This window comes from Muntiacus reevesi, chromosome 6 (assembly GCF_963930625.1).
Source record: "Muntiacus reevesi chromosome 6, mMunRee1.1, whole genome shotgun sequence".
Lineage (NCBI taxonomy): Eukaryota > Metazoa > Chordata > Mammalia > Artiodactyla > Cervidae > Muntiacus > Muntiacus reevesi.
This window is the reverse complement of record NC_089254.1, coordinates 92610009-92632784: the sequence shown is the minus strand read 5'-3', so window position 1 is coordinate 92632784 and position 22776 is coordinate 92610009. Positions and strand designations below refer to the sequence as shown.

The window sequence follows — 22776 nt, the reverse complement described above, 5'->3', positions numbered from 1 at the left end:
TTTAATCAAGAACCTTTTAAGTCATTGTTTATATTATTTTGAGGACCTTGACATTTCCAAGTGGGATTTTTCTGGAACTTATTGGTGTTCTACTTTATTAATACTGATACTTGCTTACATCTAAACACATTCCTAGGCCTACAAGATTTCTACTTCTATTAATTGTTTAATCTCAGCAGGATGAAGAAAGTAAAGAGGTGTGAAGACCAAGACAAACCCCTAAATAAAACAAAAATGATTAATTAATGGCAGTGGTGAGGACTAGAACTCAGACCTGTGAGCTTCCAAAAGGAATAAGCCTTTGGGAGGCCGCTGAAAGCATTTTCTTGCAATTAAGGTGACTGGCTCACTATTCTTCACTTTTTATTTTGTTTTTTCACTTGAAGAGTGAATGAGGGCTTCCCCGGGGGCTTGCTGGTGAAGAATCCACCTGCCAATGCAGGAGACGCAGGTTCAATCCCTGGTCCGGGGAGATCCCACATGCCCCGGGGCAGATAAGCCTACGCACCACAACTTTTGAGCCTGTGCTCTGGAGTCTGGGAGCCCCAACTACTGAAGCCCACATGTTATAATTACTGAAGCCCGCGTGCCCTAGAGTCCATGCTCTGCAACAAGAGAAGGCGCTGCAATGAGAAGCCGGAGCGCCACAACTTGAGAGTAGCTCCTCACCGCAACTAGACAAGAGCCCATGCAGCAAGGGAGACCCAGCATGCCAGAAATAAATAAATAAACAGAATTATTTTTAAGAAAAGAGGGAGTGATCATTCCTATTTCTGAATTCAATTTCACTCATTCAACATTTATTGAGGGCCAATGAAGTACTAGCAGGGTCCATGGAAAGTAAAAGTACAAACCTGCTTTCTGCTTTTATTCTCTCATTAAACATTTAATATAGAACTCATGCCAAATAAGATCTTAGCAATTGCCTTGCTCTGTGGAAAGAATACTTGGAAACAAAATTGCTGTTCTTTAAGCACTGAGTTCACACAGCTCAAAACATAACAAGAATCAGTCTTAATAAACATATCACTCATTTGATTCTCCAGATGAAATGGCTATCTTCTAAATAAAAATAACTAAAAATCTTTAGTTTTCTCTTCCTTGTTCAGGTCTGTATTACACATTATCTGAAACCAACATAATTTGCTTTATATCATTTTAATAGTCATCCCATTTGTATCCTTTTTACCAGCAATGATTACTTTTCTTTTTTCTTTTCTTTGATTAGGCAAACATATAATTCATAGGGAAGTAAGACAATCAGTTTTAAAGCAAATACATTCCTGGTATCATTATCCTGTCTTTCCCTCAAACAGCTGGATATCCTGTTACCAACCTGTTACTGAAAGGGAAAAAATGGGCAAAAATATAATATACAAAATATAATTAATTCTAATAACGATGAAGGGTAAAAGTATCTGTATGATAAATTTCTGCAACAAAGTGTGTGTGTGAGTCACTCAGTCATGTCCAACTCTTTGCAACCCCATGAATTGTAGCCCAAGAGGCTCCTCTACATGGAATTCTCTAGGGAAGAATACTGGACTGGGTTGCTCTTCCTTGCTGCAGGAGATCTTCCCGACCTAGGGACTGAACCCAGGTCTCCTGCATTATAAGCAGATCTTTACCATCTGAGCCACTAGGAAAACCCATTAGCAAATAACTATTAAAATATCAGTCAAGATTATGATGGTCAATGAAAATGAAGGCATAACTCAAATGTCCAAAAGTAAAATTCCTAGCCAATATAAGACTAGATGATCACTGTGTGCTGGCTCTGGGAACCAGACTGCTGCTACTAAGTCGCTTCAGTCCTGTCTGACTGTGCGACCCCATAGACGGCAGCCCACCAGGCCCCGCCGTCCCTGGGATTCTCCAGGCAAGAACACTGGAGTGGGTTGCCATTTCCTTCTCCAAGGCATGAAAGTGAAAACTGAAAGTGAAGTCACTCAGTTGTGTCCGACTCTTCACAACCCCATGGACTTCAACCTACCAGGCTCCTCCATCCATGGGATTTTCCAGGCAAGAGTACTGCGAACCAGACTACCTGGGCTCAAATTCTAGCTCTGTCAACTTAGTGGCTCTGCAAATTTGGGGCAGTTATTATTTAAGTTCTCTGCACCTCAGTTTCCTTATCTGTTGAATGAGAGTAATAGTGCCTGTAAACACAGTCCATGGAATTCTCCAGGCCAGAACACTGGAGTGGGTAGCCTTTCCCTTCTCCAGGGGATCTTCCCAACCCAGGGATCAAACCCAGGTCTCCTGCATTGCAGGCGGATTCTTTACCAGCTGGGCCACCAGGGAAGCCCTATTCAGTGCCACACACTGTCAACTCTGATTGTTTTAATACATAAAACAATTTCATAGAAACTTAATGCTTAATCATTCATTTTGCTTCATGCTGGAGTTCCAGAACAATTTGTAGGTTTTATGTATTCTTTAACTTTTATCATTTGAATACTCTTTTCCTGGTCAAGTGGAGAAGGAAATGGCAATCCACTCCAGTATTCTTGCCTGGAGAATTCCATGGACAGAGGAGTCTGGTGGGTTACAGTTCATGGGGTCATAAAGAGTCTGACATGACTGAGTGACGAACACTTTCCTGGTCAAGACAAATGTCAATTATATCTTTCCACTTCAGGATTTTCACACCTAGCTCTAGGGAAATGATTCTTATTCTTTGAAGTTATGGGGCCCTGAGTGAAATGGGTGTAACAGATTATGGGGGACAGTCTCTAATACATAGGGCCTCCCCACCCCTTTACTTCTTCCAACACCTCATCTCTTCTGTTTATTACATTTCCAGAAAGCAGGACTGCTTTTATCAGTGGCTATCCACTGATATCAAAAGGATAGCTATATACATATATAAGACAGGTACAAAGACAATGGGTTAGAAAGCCTGCTTTCAGCTACTTTGGGAACAAAAGGGTATTTGCTATATTTCGTTTTTCTATTAAGGCCCTGGCCTGACCTATTTTTCCCCCTTTATTCAAAGTTAAGCCAGGAAATAATACATTTTATTATTTTTTTTTTAGTTAAAAAACGAGAATAGAAAAGGGCCTCATTTAGTAATGAAGGGAACATAACCTTTATTCAATGCAAAGGGCACCAGAGTCTATATTCATCCAGGCGCCAAAGAGCCCTCTAAGCTTTAAAAACTAATTACAGGAGGAGAGTGTGATTTTTCAGTCTTTCTGGCTCATGCCATGCTCCTGCGGCACTCTAACGTGCTAAATCAAGGCTCTGTCAACTCTACCACCTTGGAATATCAATGAAGAATGTCCCCTCCACTTACCTTTGGTTTCAGGATGGAGAATGTGATAGATTAAGAGACAAGAATCGATCACATACAAAGCAAAATAGACATAAAAGATTATTTTTCTTTTGTTAAAGCAAACAGAATGTGTTTTCAACCCATGTCTATTTGCATGCAGAAACATGAACAAATATCTAAGGCATCTCATTCAGCAAAACAAACCAGATAATATGGAAAAATTTATATAAAATTCAAGCGCAGGCAAAACTAAACAAGAGTGATGAAAGCCAGAACAGTGGTCACCTTGAGGGAACCTTCTGGGTATGAGAAAAGTTTCCTATTTTGACCTGGGAGGTGGTTACATGAGTTAAATAACATGTAACATTTCACCGAGTTATACACCTAAGATCAACATCTTGCTTCATGGATATAATAATTCACCAAAAAATTTAAAAATATGTATGATTTGTTTTGCCTTCAAATTTAAGATGGAATGTAACCATTCAAATCACATACAGAAAAGAACAAAGCCAAGAACTAAATTCTAGCTCTTTTAAATCAGACATATGAGGTGGTATACGGAGGCTCATCTCTTGATTAGCATTCTCTATTTCTAAATAGGGCTAGGGGCCCTTCCCTTTAACTCTAAACTTTTGAAGACAACGAATAAAACTGATTGGGGCGGAAAGAGGCTTCAGAGGGAGGGGATATATGTATACATAGAGCTTATTCACTTTGTTGCACAGCAGAAATTAACGTAACATTGTAAAGTAATTATACTCCAGTAAAAAAAAGTTGATTGAGAGGGCTAGCTCTTACTACCACTTTGGGAAAATATTTGGCAGTGTGCACTACAACTGAACATACGCATATGCGATGACCAGCAATTTGAATCCTACAATATAAGCAACAGAAACATGTACATATGATTACCAAGAGAGGCAGAGTAGAATATACAGAGTACTATTTGTAACAGTTTCAAATTAGAAACTGCCCAGGTGTACCTCACAGGAGTAAAATAAATGAGTGCCTATATACACACATACACATTCAAACGATACAACATTAAAAAAATACGTGTGGTGTATTCACATTCATTGTTGTTCAGCTGCTAAGTCATGTCTGACTTTTTGCAACCCCATGGGCTGCACATAATGAAATATGATATAGAGTACAGAGCAATAAGGAACTATACACAAGAATATGGATGAATCTTGTCAACATAATGTGGAACAAATGGAGCCAGTCATAAAATATATAACTGCACGCTTCCATTAAAAACAAAAATCCCCAAACAGATCAAACTAATCTAGGTACTTAAAGGTAAGATACAGGTAACTTTTAAAGAGGTGACTAGTGACCAGGAGGAAATATAAGGCTCATTATCGTTTTGTCCTGTTTTTTGTTGCTATTATTCTGTTTCTTGATCTGGATACTGGTTACACAATGAAAAGTATGAAAATTTGCCAAACTGTGCCTTTGGCATGTGCACATGTAAGCAGATAGAGGCAATATAAGCAGAGAGATGGAAACTCTAAGAAAGAATCGTAAGGAAATGCTAGAAATCAAACAAGCCATAACAGAAATGAAGAATGCTTTTGATGGTCTTATTTAATAGACTGGACATAACCAAGGAAAAACTCAATGAGCTTTAAGAAATGGCAATAAAAATTTCCAAAAGCCAAATCCAAAGACAAAGAATGAAAGGACAGAACAGAATATCCAAGAACAGAGGAACAATTTAAAAAGGTGTAATGTATGTTTGGGCATACTAGAAGAAGAAAGAGGAAAAAAAAAATTAAAACAATAATAACTGAGAATTTCCCCAAACCAATGACATCCATTAAATCACCATGATCCATGAAGGTCAGAGATCATCACCATGAAACACACACACACATACAAGATTTGAATAGTGCAAAATCAAAAACAAAGAAAGGAACTTTGCAAGAAGCCAGAGGAAAAAATTACCCTACACACAGAAAAACAAGGATAAAAATTACATTGGACTTTTTTTCGAAAACCATAAAGCAAGAATAGTGAAGTGAAATACTTAAAAGTGCTGGGAGAATTATCAACCTAGAAATTTGAACCCTGTGAAATTATTCTTCAAAAGTGAGGGAAAAAATAAACACTTTTCCCAACAAACATTGAAGGAATTTGTCTTCAATAGACCTGTTTTATAAGAAATGCTAAAAGAAGTTCTTTAGGAAGAAAGAAAATATAGGTGAGAAACTTGGACCTACATTTAAAAAGGAAGAGAATTAAAGAAGGAATAATTACAGGTAAATAAAACCTTTTACTTCTCTTATTCTTAATTGATCTATAGGTAACAGTTTGTTCAAAATAATAATAGCAACATTATATACAGTGATTATAGTTTATGGATAAATGGAATAAATGGCAGCAATGTTACAAGGGCTGGGAGGAAAGAATTAGGACTACTGTTATAATGTACTTTTATTAGTCACAAAAGTATGTTGCAAACTCTAGTGCAACCTCTAAAAAAGCAAAAAAGAAAAATATATATATACACTAAGGTGATACAGCAGAATTACACAAAAACACTCAAAACCAGACAGCAGAAAAGCACAGTCCATTTTAAAAAAATCATTAAGTTTGATTTTGTTAAAATTAAAAACTTCTGTTCTATGAAAGGCTCTATGAAGAGAATGAAAAGACAAGGCATAGACTGAAAGTTTTTGTAAACACCTGTCAACTAAAGAAGTGGTATCCAAAATATACAAAGGACTTTTAAAGCTCAACAGTAAGAAAATACACAACCTAATTGAAAAATGGGAAAACATCTAAACAGATATCTTACTCTCTCTCTCTCTCTATATATATATACACACACACACACATGTATATACATACATATATATGTGTACACACACACATGTATATACATGCATATATATGTGTACACACACACATACATAGGCTTCCCTGGTGGTTCAGTGGTAAAAAATCTGACTCAATGCAGGAGACTTTGGTTCGATTCCTTGGTTGGGAAGATCCCCTGGAGGAGGGCATGGCAACCCACTCCAGTATTCCTGCCTGGAGAATCCCATGGACAGAGGAGCCTGGCAGGCTACAGTCCATGGGGTCACACAGAGTCGAACACGACTGAAGTGACTAAGCAGCAGTCACTGCTTTAATAAATTCTTATTAAATAAAAAAAATGAGATGATGCTAAACATCATATGTCATTAAAGAAAGGAAAGAAAGTGAAGTCGCTCAGTCATATCCGACTCTTCGCAACCCATGGACTGTAGCCTACTGGGCTCCTCCATCCATGGGATTTTCCGGGCAAGAATACTGGAGTGGGTTACCATTTCCTTCTCCAGCAGATCTTTCCGACCCAGGGATTGGACCTGGGTCTCCCACATTGTAGGCAGATGCTTTACCGTCTGAGTCACTAGGGAAGTCTGACATATGTCATTAGGGAAATGCAAATGAAAACAATGAGATCACCAGACACCGGTAAGAACGTACCAAATCTGAAACGCTGATACCACCATATGCTAGCAAGGATATGGAGCATCGGGAACCCCCATTCCCTGTCGGGGGGAATGCAGAATGGGACTGCCACTTTGGAACAGTTTTGCAATTTCTTACAAAACTAAACAGACTCTTGTCATACAATCTAACAGCCATATTCTTCAGTATTTACCCAAATGAGCTGAAAACTTATATCCACAAAGAAACCTGCACATGAAGGCTTATAGCAGCTTTATGGATAACTGCCAAAACTTGAAAGCAATCAAGAAACCTGACAGTAGGTGAACAGAAAAACAAATTCCGGTATGTCCATACAATGAAATGTTATTCAGACATCTCAAAAAAAAAAAAAAAAAAAAAAAAAAGAGCTGTTAAGCCACACAGTGACAGAGAAGAACCTTAAGTGCATAGGGCTAAGCAAAAGAAGCGAATATGAAAAGGCTACATACTGTATGATTCCAACTATATGACATTCTGGAAAAAGGCAAAACTACAGAGACAGAAGAGAAAACAGGGGTTGCTAGGGGTTGGAGGAGAGAAGGGCTGGATGAACAGGAAGAGCATAGAGGATTTTTAGGGCAGAGAAACTATTATTCTTAGTGATACTGAAATGGTTACATTTACTTTAACCGGTGAATGGGTGCATCACTAGACATTTCTCAAAACACATAAAATGTACAAGACAAAGAGTGAACCCCAATGTGAACTACAGACTTCAGCTGATAATAATGTCGGTATCAGCTTACCAGTTTTAACAAATGTACCTCATTGCTGCAAGGTATTAAAAGTAGAGGAAACTGGGGGGTAAGGGTGGGTGAGGGGTCACATGGGAACTATGCATCTTCTACTCAATATTTTTGACAAACCTAAACTGCTCCCTTATACAAATAAAAATCTATTAATTAAAAAATTACATATATATTCATATATATGTGTATTTTCTTACATATATATGTTTTCTTATATCAATGTAACTAGCCGACAAGTTTTTCTGAGATAATGTGAAACGTAAGGAAGAAAACATAAATTGTTGTTGTTCAGTCGCTAAGTTGTGTCCAGCTCTTTGCAACCCCGTGAACTATAGCACACCAGACTTGACTATAAGAACCTTTGTTGGCAAAGTGATGACTCTGCTTTTTAATACTGTCTAGCTTTGTTATAGCTATTCTTCCAAAGAGCAAGCATCTTTTAATTTCTTGGCTGCAGTCACCATGAGCATTGATTTTGGGGCCCCAGAAAATGAAATCTGACACTGCTTCCACATTTTCCCCATCCCTTTGCCACGAAGTGATGGGACTGGATGCTATGATCTTAGTTTTCTGAATGCTGAGTTTTAAGTCAGCTTTTTCACTCTCCTCTTTCACCTTCATCAAGAGGCATTATGTTAAATTATGGATGAACTTTTGAGTCTCATGATTTTGAGGAAGTTTTAAATGGCACTATAGCAATTTTTCATAATAAAATAGTAAAGATATGGCACCACAGTATACAAATACAGTTAACTTCGTGAACAGTAAAGGTCTATTTATCTAGAGTTGCAGCCCACATTCTGAGAAGGAGACGAGCTCACAGCTCTGTGATGAATTAAAAGTAAAATACTGGACACTACTTTTTTATTCCTTTTCTGCTCTTTGCTTCTTCAAAGTGCTTTTACTTTATTTTATTAATATTTATTCATTCACTTGGATAGGCAGAAAGACAATAAGAATAAACCTAATTTTAAAGTGACAAAATATTACCTCCACTTCTCCCCTACCTGACCACCAATTTACACAGCTCTAAAATGACAGAGGTGAAAATATTTCACTGTGCCAGGCCAGCCACATGAAATTTAAGAGCATCAACAGATTAGGCCACGTTTTCACTGATAAAGAAATAAATTGTACAAAGGTAAATATTGCGTGATAAAGTTGAGAGACTTCATTTTTGTCAAAGCATGCAGGAAACAACCGGAAATAAAGCACTGTATATGCACAAATGTGGGAAGCACATCTGCATTTCCACAAGGCTCACCTAAGTTCTATGAACTGGACAGCATGTTAAGAACAACTGCAACATATAACATATACGTACGAGGGCAAGGACTTTTTAAATGCTTTTACCTTATGAAATCTTCTTCCTCTTCTCTCTTTGACCTCAGCTGTTTGGGTTGAGCCATATTCATCCAGTTTGGTAGAGATTTCAAGAGCCTGCTGATATCATCATCTTTTGCCCAAGACGCACTGATGACAAGCTTTTCTTCAGACTGGACGATACCCCTGAACACAACCAACAGAAAAGAGACACTTCAGGACACTGCCTGGCTTCATCAGCATTTTCCATCTACCTTTGTTGCTGGAAAAAGATGCCGTGCTCATCTCTCTTATTAACCTAACCCATTATCCAGCTGGAGGCATGACATCCACTAATAGGTCACCTTTGTGGGAAACATCATTTCTAGATTCCATTCTTAGTTTCTTCATTGTTGAGTAATTGTGAAACTACTAATATTAATTAGCTCCCCTTATCCTAGTTAATCCCTAAGGATAAATAAAAGTGTATGGTAGGTCTTTTGGGGGTGGGGGGTGGGAAGGGATTCGTTCAAGAAAGATGTTGAACAAACAAAAACTGGGTTAACCATAAAGACAGTGCAATTAAACAACAACATAAATGACATCTGAACGTTGATGGAAGTGTTACAAAGGGTTGTTCTCTGACTTCTTGGTTTAAACTACCAGTTAGCTCTACTTGAAGGTGTTTTTTGAACCATGGACATCCCTCTATTCAAAGCAAATCCACCATCAGAGAGAAACCTTCTGCCCTTCATGTCAGGCAGAAAAAGTCTTTGATTACTGTTCTCTCCAGTGGGCTCTGACAAGTGACCTGGAGTGACAGACTTCAAGTCCTTTAATAGGGCCCATGGATGAGCTATTAACACTGCTCTTACCAAAACATACCTGGAAAGTCATCGTGAACACTCAGGTCCAACTTAATTAAAAAGCTTCCCTTTCCGTTCAACATTTCTGTCACTGTAACTAATTTCAATGGTCTAAAAATCCTCCTCAGCAATTCTAGGTGACAGAATGGCATTTATTTATGAAAGGACTGCTAATTAGCTGGCGAGCCCTCTGAAGCTGAGAAGTTCTCTCCTCCATCACAGGCAGGAATTTATGTTGGTATAATGGTTATACTGAAGAACATGATGTCCTTCTAAATACAATACATACATAGTGTATATGCTTGGATGTATGACAAAACCTCCTTTACCCAACAGACAATGTACGTAGACAGAAGCTGCTGACACCTAAAAACTTTGACTTATGACAAACCTAACTTGAGGTGACAAAATTCTATGTTGCAGGGAGCAATACTGCCCTGGTTCTCTGAAAATAAACTAGAATAAATAAGAGAACCATAGTCGATTTCTAGAATTCTTCTCACTCACCACAAGCAAAAGGTTTCTAACAGTAACTGTGGTCAGCAATACAAAACTTAGATTACAGAATCTTCTTCCCTGAGACCTCTCAAATTACTCTGGCTGGTATCTTTTGTTTTTTTGTTATTTTCATGCATCTTTCTGCAATCTACATGCATTGATCCCACAAGATAACTTTATACTTTTATACATGGGGTGCTGTATTCAGTCTTACAGAATACAAATCTATGCTACTGCATGTCAGAAGAATCCTCAACATTCTTTGGCATTGTTTTTACCTATCTCTGATCAACTTCCTCTCTCCTTCCCTCTATGGCTGTCTTTTAAACCTTTGTCTTCTATCTCCTCATTGCTTGAACCCCACAGTCTTCCCATCTGTCAAAGAAAGGAGGGGACTGAAGGATATACTTTCAAACAGCTCACCTCTTATCCTCCATAGAAATACATTCAAATCTGTTTCATCCCCACTGACTTGCAATAATTCCTCTATCTAGGCTCTTGGGGCTCCTTTCTCTGCCCTTCCTTCCAATGACCCCGCCTTTCCTGCATATCTGGGATCTCTCTCAATATATTCCTCAATCCCCTATGTTATATCTTTTAAATGAATGAATAACTGAATCTCTTTCCTGATGTAGTATTTCTATCTAAGAAAGCTTCTCTCCCTCCACATACACAAGTATCAAATGAATGTGGCCTTCACCCAGTCACTTCATTCTCTCACCTCTCATTTACCTTTTCAATTCCTGAAGTCTCCCTATAGGATCTACTCTATGGTTTAACCCATCTGTTCCTTCTTGCAACTTTTTCAATGAATTTTACTTCTAGATTTTCTATTTAGCTCTTTTACAAATCCACTGGCTTCTTTCCTCTAAAATGTTCTATACATGTATTATGGATTCTATCCTTCCTTTATTTCTCTGAATCATTTTTAAGCAGAGATTTTAAAGTTTTTCTTATATAACTCTGTATTTTTAGAAAGTTCTTTGGGATTTCCCTGGTGACTCAGATGGTAAGTAATCTGCCTGCAATGTGGGAGACCTGGGTTTGATCTCTCGGTCAGGAAGATCCCCTGGAGAAGGAAATGGCAACCTATTTCAGTATTCTTGTCTGGAGAATCCCATGGACGGAGGAGCCTGGCTGGCTACTGTCCACGGGGTCTCAAAGAGTTGGTCACGACTGAGCCACTGACCCTTTCACTTTGGATGTCAAATGTCCTATTAGTTGCATTTTCCTCCTTTTTTCATGACACTGGTTTGCTATTCAGGTCTGCAAGTTCTACCTGACAGGGACTTGACATTTGCACGAATCCCACATTTTGCCCTGTGCTTTGGAGATGTCACTATTAGATGAGCTGCGTTAGCCTCTCCTGGATACTATGTTTCACTACTTTCAAATAAGTTTTTAAGTTTTTTTTTCCTTCCTTACTCTGGCTTACAACTTTCTCTCCCTACATCAGTGGTACAAATTGAGGTCCTTACTTGCACACATCACACGTGTAGGATTCTGATTTCTTTTAGAGGCCACTTTTTCCCTTGGACTGAAAGGAGATCAAACCAGTCAATCCTAAAGGAAATCAGTCCTGAATATTCACTGGAAGGACTGATGTTGAAGCTGAAGTTCCAATGCTTTGGCCACCTGATGCAAAGAACTGACTTATTGGAAAAGACCCTGATGCTGGGAAAGACTGAAGGCAGGAGGAGAAGGGGACAACAGAGGGTGAGATGGTTGGATGGTATCACTGGCTCGATGGACATGAGTCTGACCAAGTTCCACGAGTTGGTGATGGACAAGGAGGTCTGGCGTGCTGCAGTCCATGGGGTCACAAAGAGTCAGACACAACTGAGCGACTGAACTGAACTGAGGGAAGTCTGGCATGCTACAATCCAAGGGGGTCAAAGAGTCAGACATGACTGAGCAACTGAACTGAACTTTTCTCCTGGGAGTAGGGTGGCTTATTCCCAAGCACAGAGTTTTCCTAGTCTCATTTATGGGTGGAAATACCCCATGTATAACTTCTGCACAGATAAACTTCCAGGCCATATAGGTGTTAATATGCTAGCCCCTATTGGGTTTTCACCTCTGCAATGATCTGAATGTTTGTGTCCCCCTGGAATTTATATGTTGAAATCCTACCACCACTGTCACAGTATTAGGAGACAAGGCTTTTAGGAAGTGATTAGGTCATGAGGGTGCAGCCCTCATAACTGGGATTAGTGGCTTACGAAAGAGATCCCACAGAGTTCGGTAGCCCCTTCCTCCAGGTGGTAATACAATAAACAGGCTGCAACCCAGAAGACAGCCTCCCCTGACGCTTCCAGCACTTTGATCTTAAACTACAGCCTCCCGGACTGTGAGAAATACATTTCTGTTGTTTATAAGACACCAAGTCTGTGGTATTTTATTACAGCAGACCAAACAGACAAAGACTACCTCTAGATGTGGTCCTCATACATTGATGGGATTACCAACTGCAACATTTGCTTGTTGTGACAGCTTTTAGTTTCTCTTTCATTTGAGGCCTGTGGAGAATTCTTTCTTTTGAATTTGGATATATATTTAAAATATATTTTTAAAGTCATATATTTTTATCTGGACTTTCTATGTGTTGGAGTAGGAAAGGGGTTTCCTAAATATACCCACTCCACACTTCTAAGCAAAGTCAAAATTCAGTATTAAATCAGTTGAAGTCAGGGTTCTAAAACTACTGTTACCCTGGAACTGTTCTACCAACCCATGGGCATGTTCTACCTTACACCATGATTATTGGGACGCATCTGATACTTTTGACTATTGCTTTTTAGAAATAATACTCCTTTGGTATCCACATCATTATGCCTCCTAAGTTCATTCTCAGCCAAACCAAGGGCTCTTTTCCTCTTTTCCTACTTTAAATATTGGATTCCATAGCATTCTGCTTGTTTCACTTGGGCAATCTCATCTTCTTGGCAGACCCAACCCACAAGTATTCTGGGGACTCCCAAATTAATATTTTCAGGGCTGCCCTCTCTTCTAAGTCTTGGATCAGCATATACAAAGGCTAACTGGAGAACTCTACTTTAAAATCCTACAAGCAATTTAGATTAAACTGAGTCAAAAGAGCTCATTTATTATTCGCCCTTCCCTGTCCCACTGAACATCTAGTATTCCCTAGTTTGATCGACAGACCAACCATACATCCTGCTATTTAAGTCAGAAACTTGGAGTCATCCTCATTACCCATAGACACCATATCCTGCTGATTTCATGTTCTTAGTATCTTGTAAGTCTGTTGTTTCTTGACTAGGTTCACTGCCCTTCACCTAGATGCAGACCCTCATCACTTTTCACTTGGACTTGGCTGTAACCTTATAACTGGGTGTCTTGCCTGGAACTTCAAGACCATTGGTCCAATTCACCACTTTCATTGGAAGGGTCGTTTCTCTAAAACTGTACAAATGCAATCCTGTTTTCTCCTTCTTAGAAGTCTTCACTGATTCCTAGTTCTAATACCAAGACCAAACTTAGCAAGTCATCTTTTCAACTTAATCTCCGACTACTGCTTTCCTCTTTTGTATATGCACTACTCCCAGCCACAGCTTCCCTGGTGGCTCAGATGGTAAAGAATCTCTCTGCAATGCAGGAGACCTGGGTTTGATCCCTGGGTTGGAAAGATCCCCTAAAGAAGGGGATGGCCACCCACTCCAGTATTCTTGCCTGGAGAATCCCCATGGACAGAGAAGCCTGGTGGGCCACAGTCCATTGAGTTGCAAAGAGTCAGACACGATTGAGTGACTAACACACACGCACGCACACACACACACAGACACACACACACACAGTCAAATCCCTGCCCGTGTTGGCTGAACAGCCCATCCACAGTCAGAATTCTAATGTTTCCTGAATGCTTCCTGCTTATGTGTATCATCTCTGCCTAGAGAACTTTTTTCCATCTTACTTTTTAGCCTCTACTGATCAAACATTACATCAGCTCTTCCCTTGAGACAATTGAGTCCTTTCATTTGTGCCTATCACCCTTTACCAGGGCTTTCAATCTTGACTACATCTGTGCGTGCATGCTAAGTTACTTCAGCCATGCCCAACTCTTTGCAAACCTTAGGACTATAACCGCCAGGCTCCTCTGTGCATGAGATTTTCCAGGCAAGAATACTGGAGTGGGTTGCCATGCCCTCCTCCAGAGGATTTTCCCAACCCAAGAATTGGACCCTTGTCTCTTTTGTTTCCTGCACTGGTAGGAGGGTTCTTCACCACTAGCGAGCGCCATATGGGATGCCCTGGGGAGCTTTAAAAAAATTACTAGATGTCCGGGCCACATCTAAAACCTAGTAAACTAGAATCTCTGGGGATGGCATGTGGGCATCAAACTTTTTAAAAGTGTCCCAGGTAATTGCAGTGGGCATTCCAAGGTGAGAACCACTACCTCCCACATAGCTCCGCTCTCACTGGTCCTACCACACTTCTTTCTAAGCCAGTATCCCTGACTAGATGATGACCTCTCTGAGGACAGAGTTGATTTCTCATTAGTTGTTGTGCACCCAGTGCCGTGCACAATACCTGGTATTTGGCAAGTGTGTAAGAACTGAACTGGACATAAAAATAAGCCCTTTTCAGTTCTAGGAATCTTGGGTAACTGATTAAGCAAAACCCATGTTAGTGGTTTTCCTTTACTCCTTCTCTGCACCAAATGACTCAGGTGAGCCATCAAACCATCTGGCATTTTGACCAAAGTATATATCATTCTGCCATGCTCTCACTATACCTCTATGAATTCAACAAAAATTAGAATAATGAATAGAAGTATATCCCCCTCTGGAAAGAAAAAAAAAGTCCAGCATTAAAAAGTCCTGACTCACAAGACAAACAAGCCAAGGAGTAATTACTGTCAAGCCTTCCCTTTCCACTCCACTTACTCATACATGGCTTATTACTGGAAAGTCTCCTCAAAGCCTCACTTTCTCTGGGAGGACCTTGTTAACTATGTCAGGCTACAGTATTTTCCCCTTTGGAAAGCAAATGAACAAAACCCCTCCTTTTATACTTACAATTTATAACCTCATAGCTAGGACTTTGTCCTCTACAATGGGTTGGTCAAATTATATGATCTGCATGTCAGATCTGCTTCACCTGCTAATTTCGTATGTGTTACAAAAGCTGTGAATAGTGCTGATATTTTCAATGTCTTTTTAAAATCTAAAGACAACTATTTTGTGACATATGGAAATTGCATAAAGGTTAACTTTCAGATTTATTTAACCTTTACATAATTTCTATGGAATCTAGAAAGATGGTACCGATTAATTTATTTGCAGGCAGCAATGGAGAAACAGACATAGAGAACAGATTTATGAATTCAGGGAGAGGGGAGGAGAGGGTGGGATGTATAGAGAGTCACGTGGAAATGTACATTACCATATGTAAAACAGACAGCCAACAGGAATTTGCTATATGATTCAGGGAACTCAAATAGCAGCTCTGTATCAACCGAGAGGGGTGGGGTGGGAAGGGAGAGGGGAGGGAGGGGATATATGCATACCTATGGCTGATTCATGTTGCTGTCTGACAGAAAACAACAGAATTCTGTAAAGCAATTATCCTTCAATTAAAAAATAAAATTTTTTAAAAAGTTAAATTTCAGTGTCCATATATTAAGAGCTATGGCCGAGTGGTTCAATTCCTCTCATGCCCACAGTACAAATCAAAATTCTGTTCCATGGAGTTAGAAGCCCAAACCCAACACAGTTTTCCAGCATGCAAATCTTTGAGCCCATCCATGCTGGCCCCCATCTGTTCCCGGGTTCAGGGAAAAGGCTGGGTCTACAGGCATGAGATAGCACCGTACATTTTTCAAGATCTAGAATTTTTCATTTTAGCACTGGTTGGATACTATGTTAAAAGTACTCATACTATTTACTTATGTATTTTTTAAAGCCTGGTTTAATTCAATAGTACAGTATTACATTACTGTCTCCACTAATATTCATAGATCCTGTCTTATTAAAAAGCAGTAATCCAAATTAACGAGCATGCTACCCACCTATATAATGCCCTCAACTATAAATTATTAATTCATATTGTAATGAACATCAATCCCAAAAGCAATTCCAAATATCCTAATTTGAAATATTAGCATTGATTAGCAACATACAATTACCCTAAGGAGAATTTTTCATTCAAATGGCAAAGTTCCCATCTTGATCAACCGTATTACTTTATAATTCTGTGAAAAATGGTACTATGTGGGTGACATAATTCTAGGACATATCCAAACAGCCTCCAAAGAGGAGAACTAAATTTACAACAATTATTTCACAAGGGGGGTAGGGTTAATCACCACTACCAGAACTATAATCTACTGATTAATTCACAGCTCAATGGGCCACAGACACAGCCATCTGTGTAGTTATTTGTACCTGTTCCCAGGAGGAAGAGGAAAAGAGGTATACCTCTTGGAACAGGTGAGGAGGCTGCCATGGGAAGAGTCCACCCTCTAGACACAGCTGAGTGAATTTCATTCAGAAAACATCTGCTGGTGTCGACAGGCCCCGACGTGCACCGCTTCCTTGCTGGTACAGTTGGGAAGTACACGGTGCCTGGTCCCCGGACACAGCTGGGTGCCGAGCCTTTCATTAGGTAAACAACCAGGGGCAGGTGGGGCTAATTGGATTCAACTGTTTGGTGACAGCCTGGGTATGATGTTTGCTTTCCCAGACTGAATCTTTCAGACACTTTAAAAAAAACTAGGAGCCAAGTTAGAGAAAGGAACCCCATCAAAGCTGGTCCAAATGAAGCCACTAGAGTCGATTTTCGACCATGAACGACTGGACCTGTCAAACTGCAGTGCAACATCCAGCAACTTGGTGATCATGACAATGAACGCAGAATGCAGAACTGGTACTATGCCGCTGATTGAAATCAAGCACACACAAAAGCAGATGCAAGACTAAAGATTCTCTCAAGAAAAGATGGAGCAGAATAAATAGGAAAAGAGCAGAGAAACATCAGGTTGTTTTTCACATCACATGCAATGCTGCTCAGAGAGCTTTACGATGGTGTGTATCTCCACCTTGGAATCGTAACTCAAGGAACATCTGATAACTCTAGAGATGGGTGATGGGACAGAGAAACAATCTTAAGAGGACCCAGGGAAAAAGACCTGAAATTTCAGAGCTTACCGAACGTAATTATGGGGGATAATTTAATAACAACCTTTAAATAGATAAGCTCTCACATGAAGGGTTACAACTGTGTGATATTTTAAAAACCAAGAAAAATAATTATATGGACCAAGAATACAAAATTTTCCTCAACTGTCGGGGCTCAGATTTTTTTTTAAATGACAATCCAATTTAAATATAAATATCATTAAGATGGTGACTGCAGCTGTGAAATTAAAAGACGCTTGCTCCTTGGAAGGAAAGTTATGGCCAACCTAGGCAGCATATTAAAAAGAAGAGACATTACTTTGTCAACAAAGGTCCGTCTAGTCAAGGCTATGGTTTTTCCAGTAGCCATGTATGATGTGAGAGTTGGACTATAAAGAAAGCTGAGCGCCGAAGAATTGATGCTTTTAAACTGTGGTGTTGGAGAAGACTCTTGAGAGTCTCTTGGACTGCAATGAGATCCAACCAGTCCATCCTAAAGGAGATCAGTCCTGGGTGTTCACTGGAAGGACTGATGTTGAAGCTGAAACTCCAATACTTTGGCCACCTGGTGTGAAGAACTGACTCATTGGAAAAGACTGTGATGGTGGGAAAGATTGAAGGCGGGAAGAGAAGGGATCGACAGAGGGTGAGACGGTTGGATGGCATCACCAACTCAATGGGCATGAGTTTGGGTGAACTCCGGGAGTTGGTGATGGACAGGGAGGCCTGGCGTGCTGCAGTCCTTGGAGTCACAAAGAGTCGGACACAACTGAGCGAGTGAACTGAACGGAACTGAACTGAAGAACTTTGTAAACAGATCTCAGACCAGGTAACTCCCAGTTTCCACCCTAAATGAACATGTCTCTGAACTGAAACACTATTTGAGTTTCCCATTTCCTCTTCTTTGGGCTGTAAAGCCAGACTTAGCTTCTCACGCATATACAACCATTTGCTTACTCTGACCTTAGCCATGGTATGAAACTTTCTGAACCTGTTTTTTTTTTCATTTGTAAGGTTGGGAGAATCTAATCTAGACTCAAACTCAAATCCCCTGGACTTGATATCCCTCATCAAAGGTCTTTAATCCTGTCTGTACATTAAAACCCTTTGGAAGCATGTTAAAAAATGTAGCAATTTCACATTCTGAAGTGGGACTCCGGCACAAGTATTCTTTAAGCTCTCAAGTGATTCCAGCCTGTAGTCAGGAATAACCCAAATGATGTGACACCTCCACTTGTAGAGCCTCACTCAGTCTTCAGTTTCTTTGCCCTCAGTTCTGGTTACAGAGACCTCAATATGGTTAAGCTTGAAGCCTGCTGCCATCTTCATACCTGCCCCCTCCCCTTCTTGGAACGCTCTTCCCCATGTCTCCAAGGTGATCACTCCTCATCCTCCAGAATCGATCTCAAACGTCATGATTTCAGTGAGGTCTTTCCCATTGCTGCACCTCATCCTGAATCTTTTTCTGGCAGGGAGAAAGGGTTGTTAATCACATCACCCTTATTTCAAGAAATTTTTTTGCTTGATTATTTTCTATGTCCCTCCATTAATGAGAGTAAAAATTCATTAAGGTGGGACCTTGCCTAGTTTATTCACTTCTCCTCTTAGTTCTAGAGTAATGATGGACTCCAGAAATGCTTAATCAATAATTACCAAATGGATAAAGTAACGGATTGAATGAATGATATCACTGAAGCCCAAAAGGTCAGGGATATAACAAATGTCATGAAATTATTTTTTGGCATCTAAATAGAAGATATCAACAATATTATCAATGAATTAATTTAAAAGTAAATAATAACAAGACCAACAAACAGCAGCAATAATAAATAACATTGACTCAGACTTATTCATAAGGCTTCCCTGGTGGCTCAGATGGTAAAGAATTTGCCTGCAATGCGAGAGACCTCAGATCGATCCCTGAGTTAGGAAGATCCCCTGGAGAAGGGAATGGCTAACCACTCCAGTATTCTTGCCTGGAGAATTCCACAGAGGAGTCTGGGGTCTCAAAGAGTTATACACGACTGAGCAACTAACACTTTCCCTTCCAGACTTATTTAGTAGGCATAAGCCACTAGGGATTCTTCTAAGCACTTTACATATATCAACACTAATTTTTTTGATCCTGGTAACAACCCTATGGTAGACACTGTTATATTCCCATTTCATAGATGATATACCAAGGTACACAGATAAGGACTTGTCCATGTCTAAGTGGCTGATGAGCGTAGAGCCTGAATTGAGCCCATAGTGACTGTTCTGGAGTCTGTGCTCCAATTATAATGTCTCTCTGATCTGAAACATTGTTTGAGTTTCCCATTTCCTCTTCTTTGGGCTTTAGAGCCAGGCTTAGCTTCTCACACATACACAACTACTTGCTTACTCTGTGACCTTAACCATGGTATGAGCCTTTCTGAACCTCTGTGTTTTCATCTGTAAGGTTGGGAGTATCTAATCATGGAACCGCTGTGACTCAAGAAATGAGTAGATGACTATGGAGTCCTTGCACAAAGACCATGTACCTTCCCAAGTGTATATTTCCATTCCAGTCCAGGTCCTTCTTACTTTGCTTCAAACTGACTGCAACTGACTCCTCACTCATCGTGGGAGACTGAGTTAGGTGGGTAACTCCTGGGACATCTGGTTGGAAGGGCAGTGTCTGTACTTGGCAGGAAGGCAGTTGATGGGCATTAGAATATGGGGCTTCCCAGGTGGCATGAGTGATAAAGAATCCGCCTGCCAATGCAGGAGACATAAGAGATGCATGTTCGATCCCTGGGTGGGGAAGATCCTCTGGAGGAGGACATGGCACCCCACTCCAATACTCTTGCCTGGAGAATGACAGAAGAACCTGGTGGGCTACAGTCTACAGTCCATGGTGTTGCAGTCGGACACGACTGAAGTGATTTAACTTGCACACAGAAAAGTAAAGTTATTCACTTGATCAACAGACATGGGAGAAAGGCCTATATGCAGATATCATGCTAAATGTGGGGACTATTATGTGGAAAAAAAGACATAGTAACTTGCTTCTAGAACTCCAGAGTTCAGATTAGTAACACATATAAGAATCAGTTTGGGGACATTTTTAAACTACTCTTGCCCAGGCCCAGGATTCTGTGAGCCTTATGTGAGAAATCCAGGTGGTGTGTTTTAAAATCTCCTCAAATAACTTGTGAGTCCACAGTGTTTGGGAGAGAAAGACATGTAAACCAATAATACATCAAATAACACATGATAAAAGTCTTAAATTATAATACAGTTGGATAAATATTGAAATTGTTATGCCTAATAAGTTATAGGAGCACATAACAAAAGCTCTCATTTGTTGACTGTGCTCTGTGAATCAGATACTATACATATTTTTATAAGTGTCTTTATGATCTCTTCACTATTTAATAAAAATGAATGTTATCAATGGTAGGTGAGCCAAGAGTAGGGGACAAAGCATAGGTTTAAGAGGCAAACCAGAAGACAGGCTAGCATGGAGCTTCACTAGAGTTCCCTGGCATAGCCCTTGGCTCTTCTGAGGTTCAGAGTTAGTTAGCTGGCAAAGACAGTGAGACCAGCTCAATTAGACTCTCATTCCTGTGGGACCCTGGCCTCTTTCTGCACAGGAAACCCACGGGGTTTCACAAGACATGGTGTCTAGTCTCTGCTATTTGGCACAATGACGTCACTGAGAGCTTCTGAAGACAATACTTTGATCAGGGGGGATAGGTCACCCTCTTTCCGAATACCCATGATGGTGTTCCTGTACTTAACATGGGAAATTTAAAAGAAAAAAAAACCTTTTCTGCTCATACTTAACTATACTGACCACCCCAGTCATTTTCATTTCTCAACCTCTCCCCCATGCATCATGTCCATCCATGCTACCCTACTGCTTGCTCATCCTCTTCGGTCTGTCAGGAACTTACTCCTTCATGCAATAAACATCTTGAAGCCCCACAGGCTTGTGCCAGACCTGGCTTCTGCCATTGGTGATGGTATGTGTACCTCCATGTCATGCATGCCTTGGCATGAGTTCTCAGGCCTCCAAGGAGAAGAAGTGAAAGGTGGGCTCTGGGGTTGGTTCCACTTTCTCCTAATAAAAACATGCCTGTGTCCTGTATCAACTGATTCTTCAAGATTAGAAAATGTTTTATTTGTATTTTCTACCAGGCCCAACACAATGCAGGAAGGCTCAGAAATTTGATTAATGAGCTGATGCTCAACTGGAACAGACAGAAACTTTACAAAAATGATTTTCCATCTTCAAGTGACTATTTGGGGGCACATAAGCGGTTGCTTGTACCTTAGGACAAAGAGGATGATAAAGCGAGAGAAACCACTCAGCTTGCAAGTAGCAGATCAACAGACTGGCTGCCTGTTGCTAATGCAGCATACATACGTGCTCAGTTGCTCAGTCGTGTCTGACTCTTTGCAATCCCATGGGATCCGGTAAGTTCCTCTGTCTGTGGGATTTCCCAGCAAGAATACAGGAGGGGGTTGCCATTTCCTCCTCCAGGGGATCTTCTCAACCCAGGGATCAAACCCGGGTCTCCTGGGATCGAAACCTTGTCTCCAGTGACTCCTGATTGACAGGTGGATTCTTTACCACTGAGCCACCTGGGAAGCCCCTCACTAATGCAGAGGACCCAAGAATTCACAACTGAGTTCTCTTTTAAGACTCAAGAGTTGTGACTAATTAAGAAGTAAACTTCTAGTCCTCATCTCCCTTATAGGAAACCTTTTTATCCAAAGCATATAACATGGCATCAGTATACATAACAGGCTTTCTCTCCAGAGTGAAGGGCTCAGAGAAAGGTGAGATGTTTTTGACCCTTCCTTAGATCTCCTAACTCCCAGTAGGATGCTTGGGTTCTCAGGGCAAACTTGGAAAACACGCCAGCTCTCAGCAGAGGGCATTGTGAGCTTATGGATCAGATTCTTTCTGTAAAAGATATCTGCTGAGAAAGAATCCGATTGCGATATTTCCCTGCTCCCTTCCTCCTTCCCCGATGTTATATCATTTTGGATCATTTGAATTGTATATGGCTTTCTATTTAAGTCAGTCATTTGCTGGCTGCAAAACTAGAACATTTCCTGTTTTTCCTCTCACTGTAATCAGGATTTGGCTGTCCAAATTAGGACTGCCCTAATTACTCCTCAGCAGGTGCCAGTCTGGGGGAGGGCAACACATGGGAAGAGAGGAAGTAAGGACACTTTACATCTTCAGACTCACACAATAAGGAAACACTTTCTTCCAAGCCTCGAAAGCCTGCTTAAGTGACAGGTAACAGGTTCTATGTTGTGTGCGTGAGCGCGCTGTTGTGTAACAACCACGTAAGCGATTTTCTATTTAATCTCCATCAAAGCTTCACAGAAGTACTTTTCCCAACCCTGAGATAAATTCAGCAACTGTGGTAGACCATGACAGAGAAGACTGAAGAAGGAACGATGTGATCGTGGGCACC

At 40.3% G+C, this 22776-nt stretch overlaps 1 protein-coding gene across 2 annotated transcripts in view; it reads right to left on the bottom strand.

The window, feature by feature from the left end:
• The window catches only part of EXOC4 (exocyst complex component 4), a 799876-nt gene that overhangs the window by 138638 nt on the left and 638462 nt on the right, over positions 1 to 22776 (bottom strand). For both annotated transcript variants that reach the window (XM_065939451.1, XM_065939452.1), the window contains exon 13: positions 8866 to 9021. In XM_065939451.1, the coding sequence (XP_065795523.1) occupies positions 8866 to 9021 (156 nt within the window). The remainder of the gene's footprint in view (positions 1 to 8865; positions 9022 to 22776) is intronic.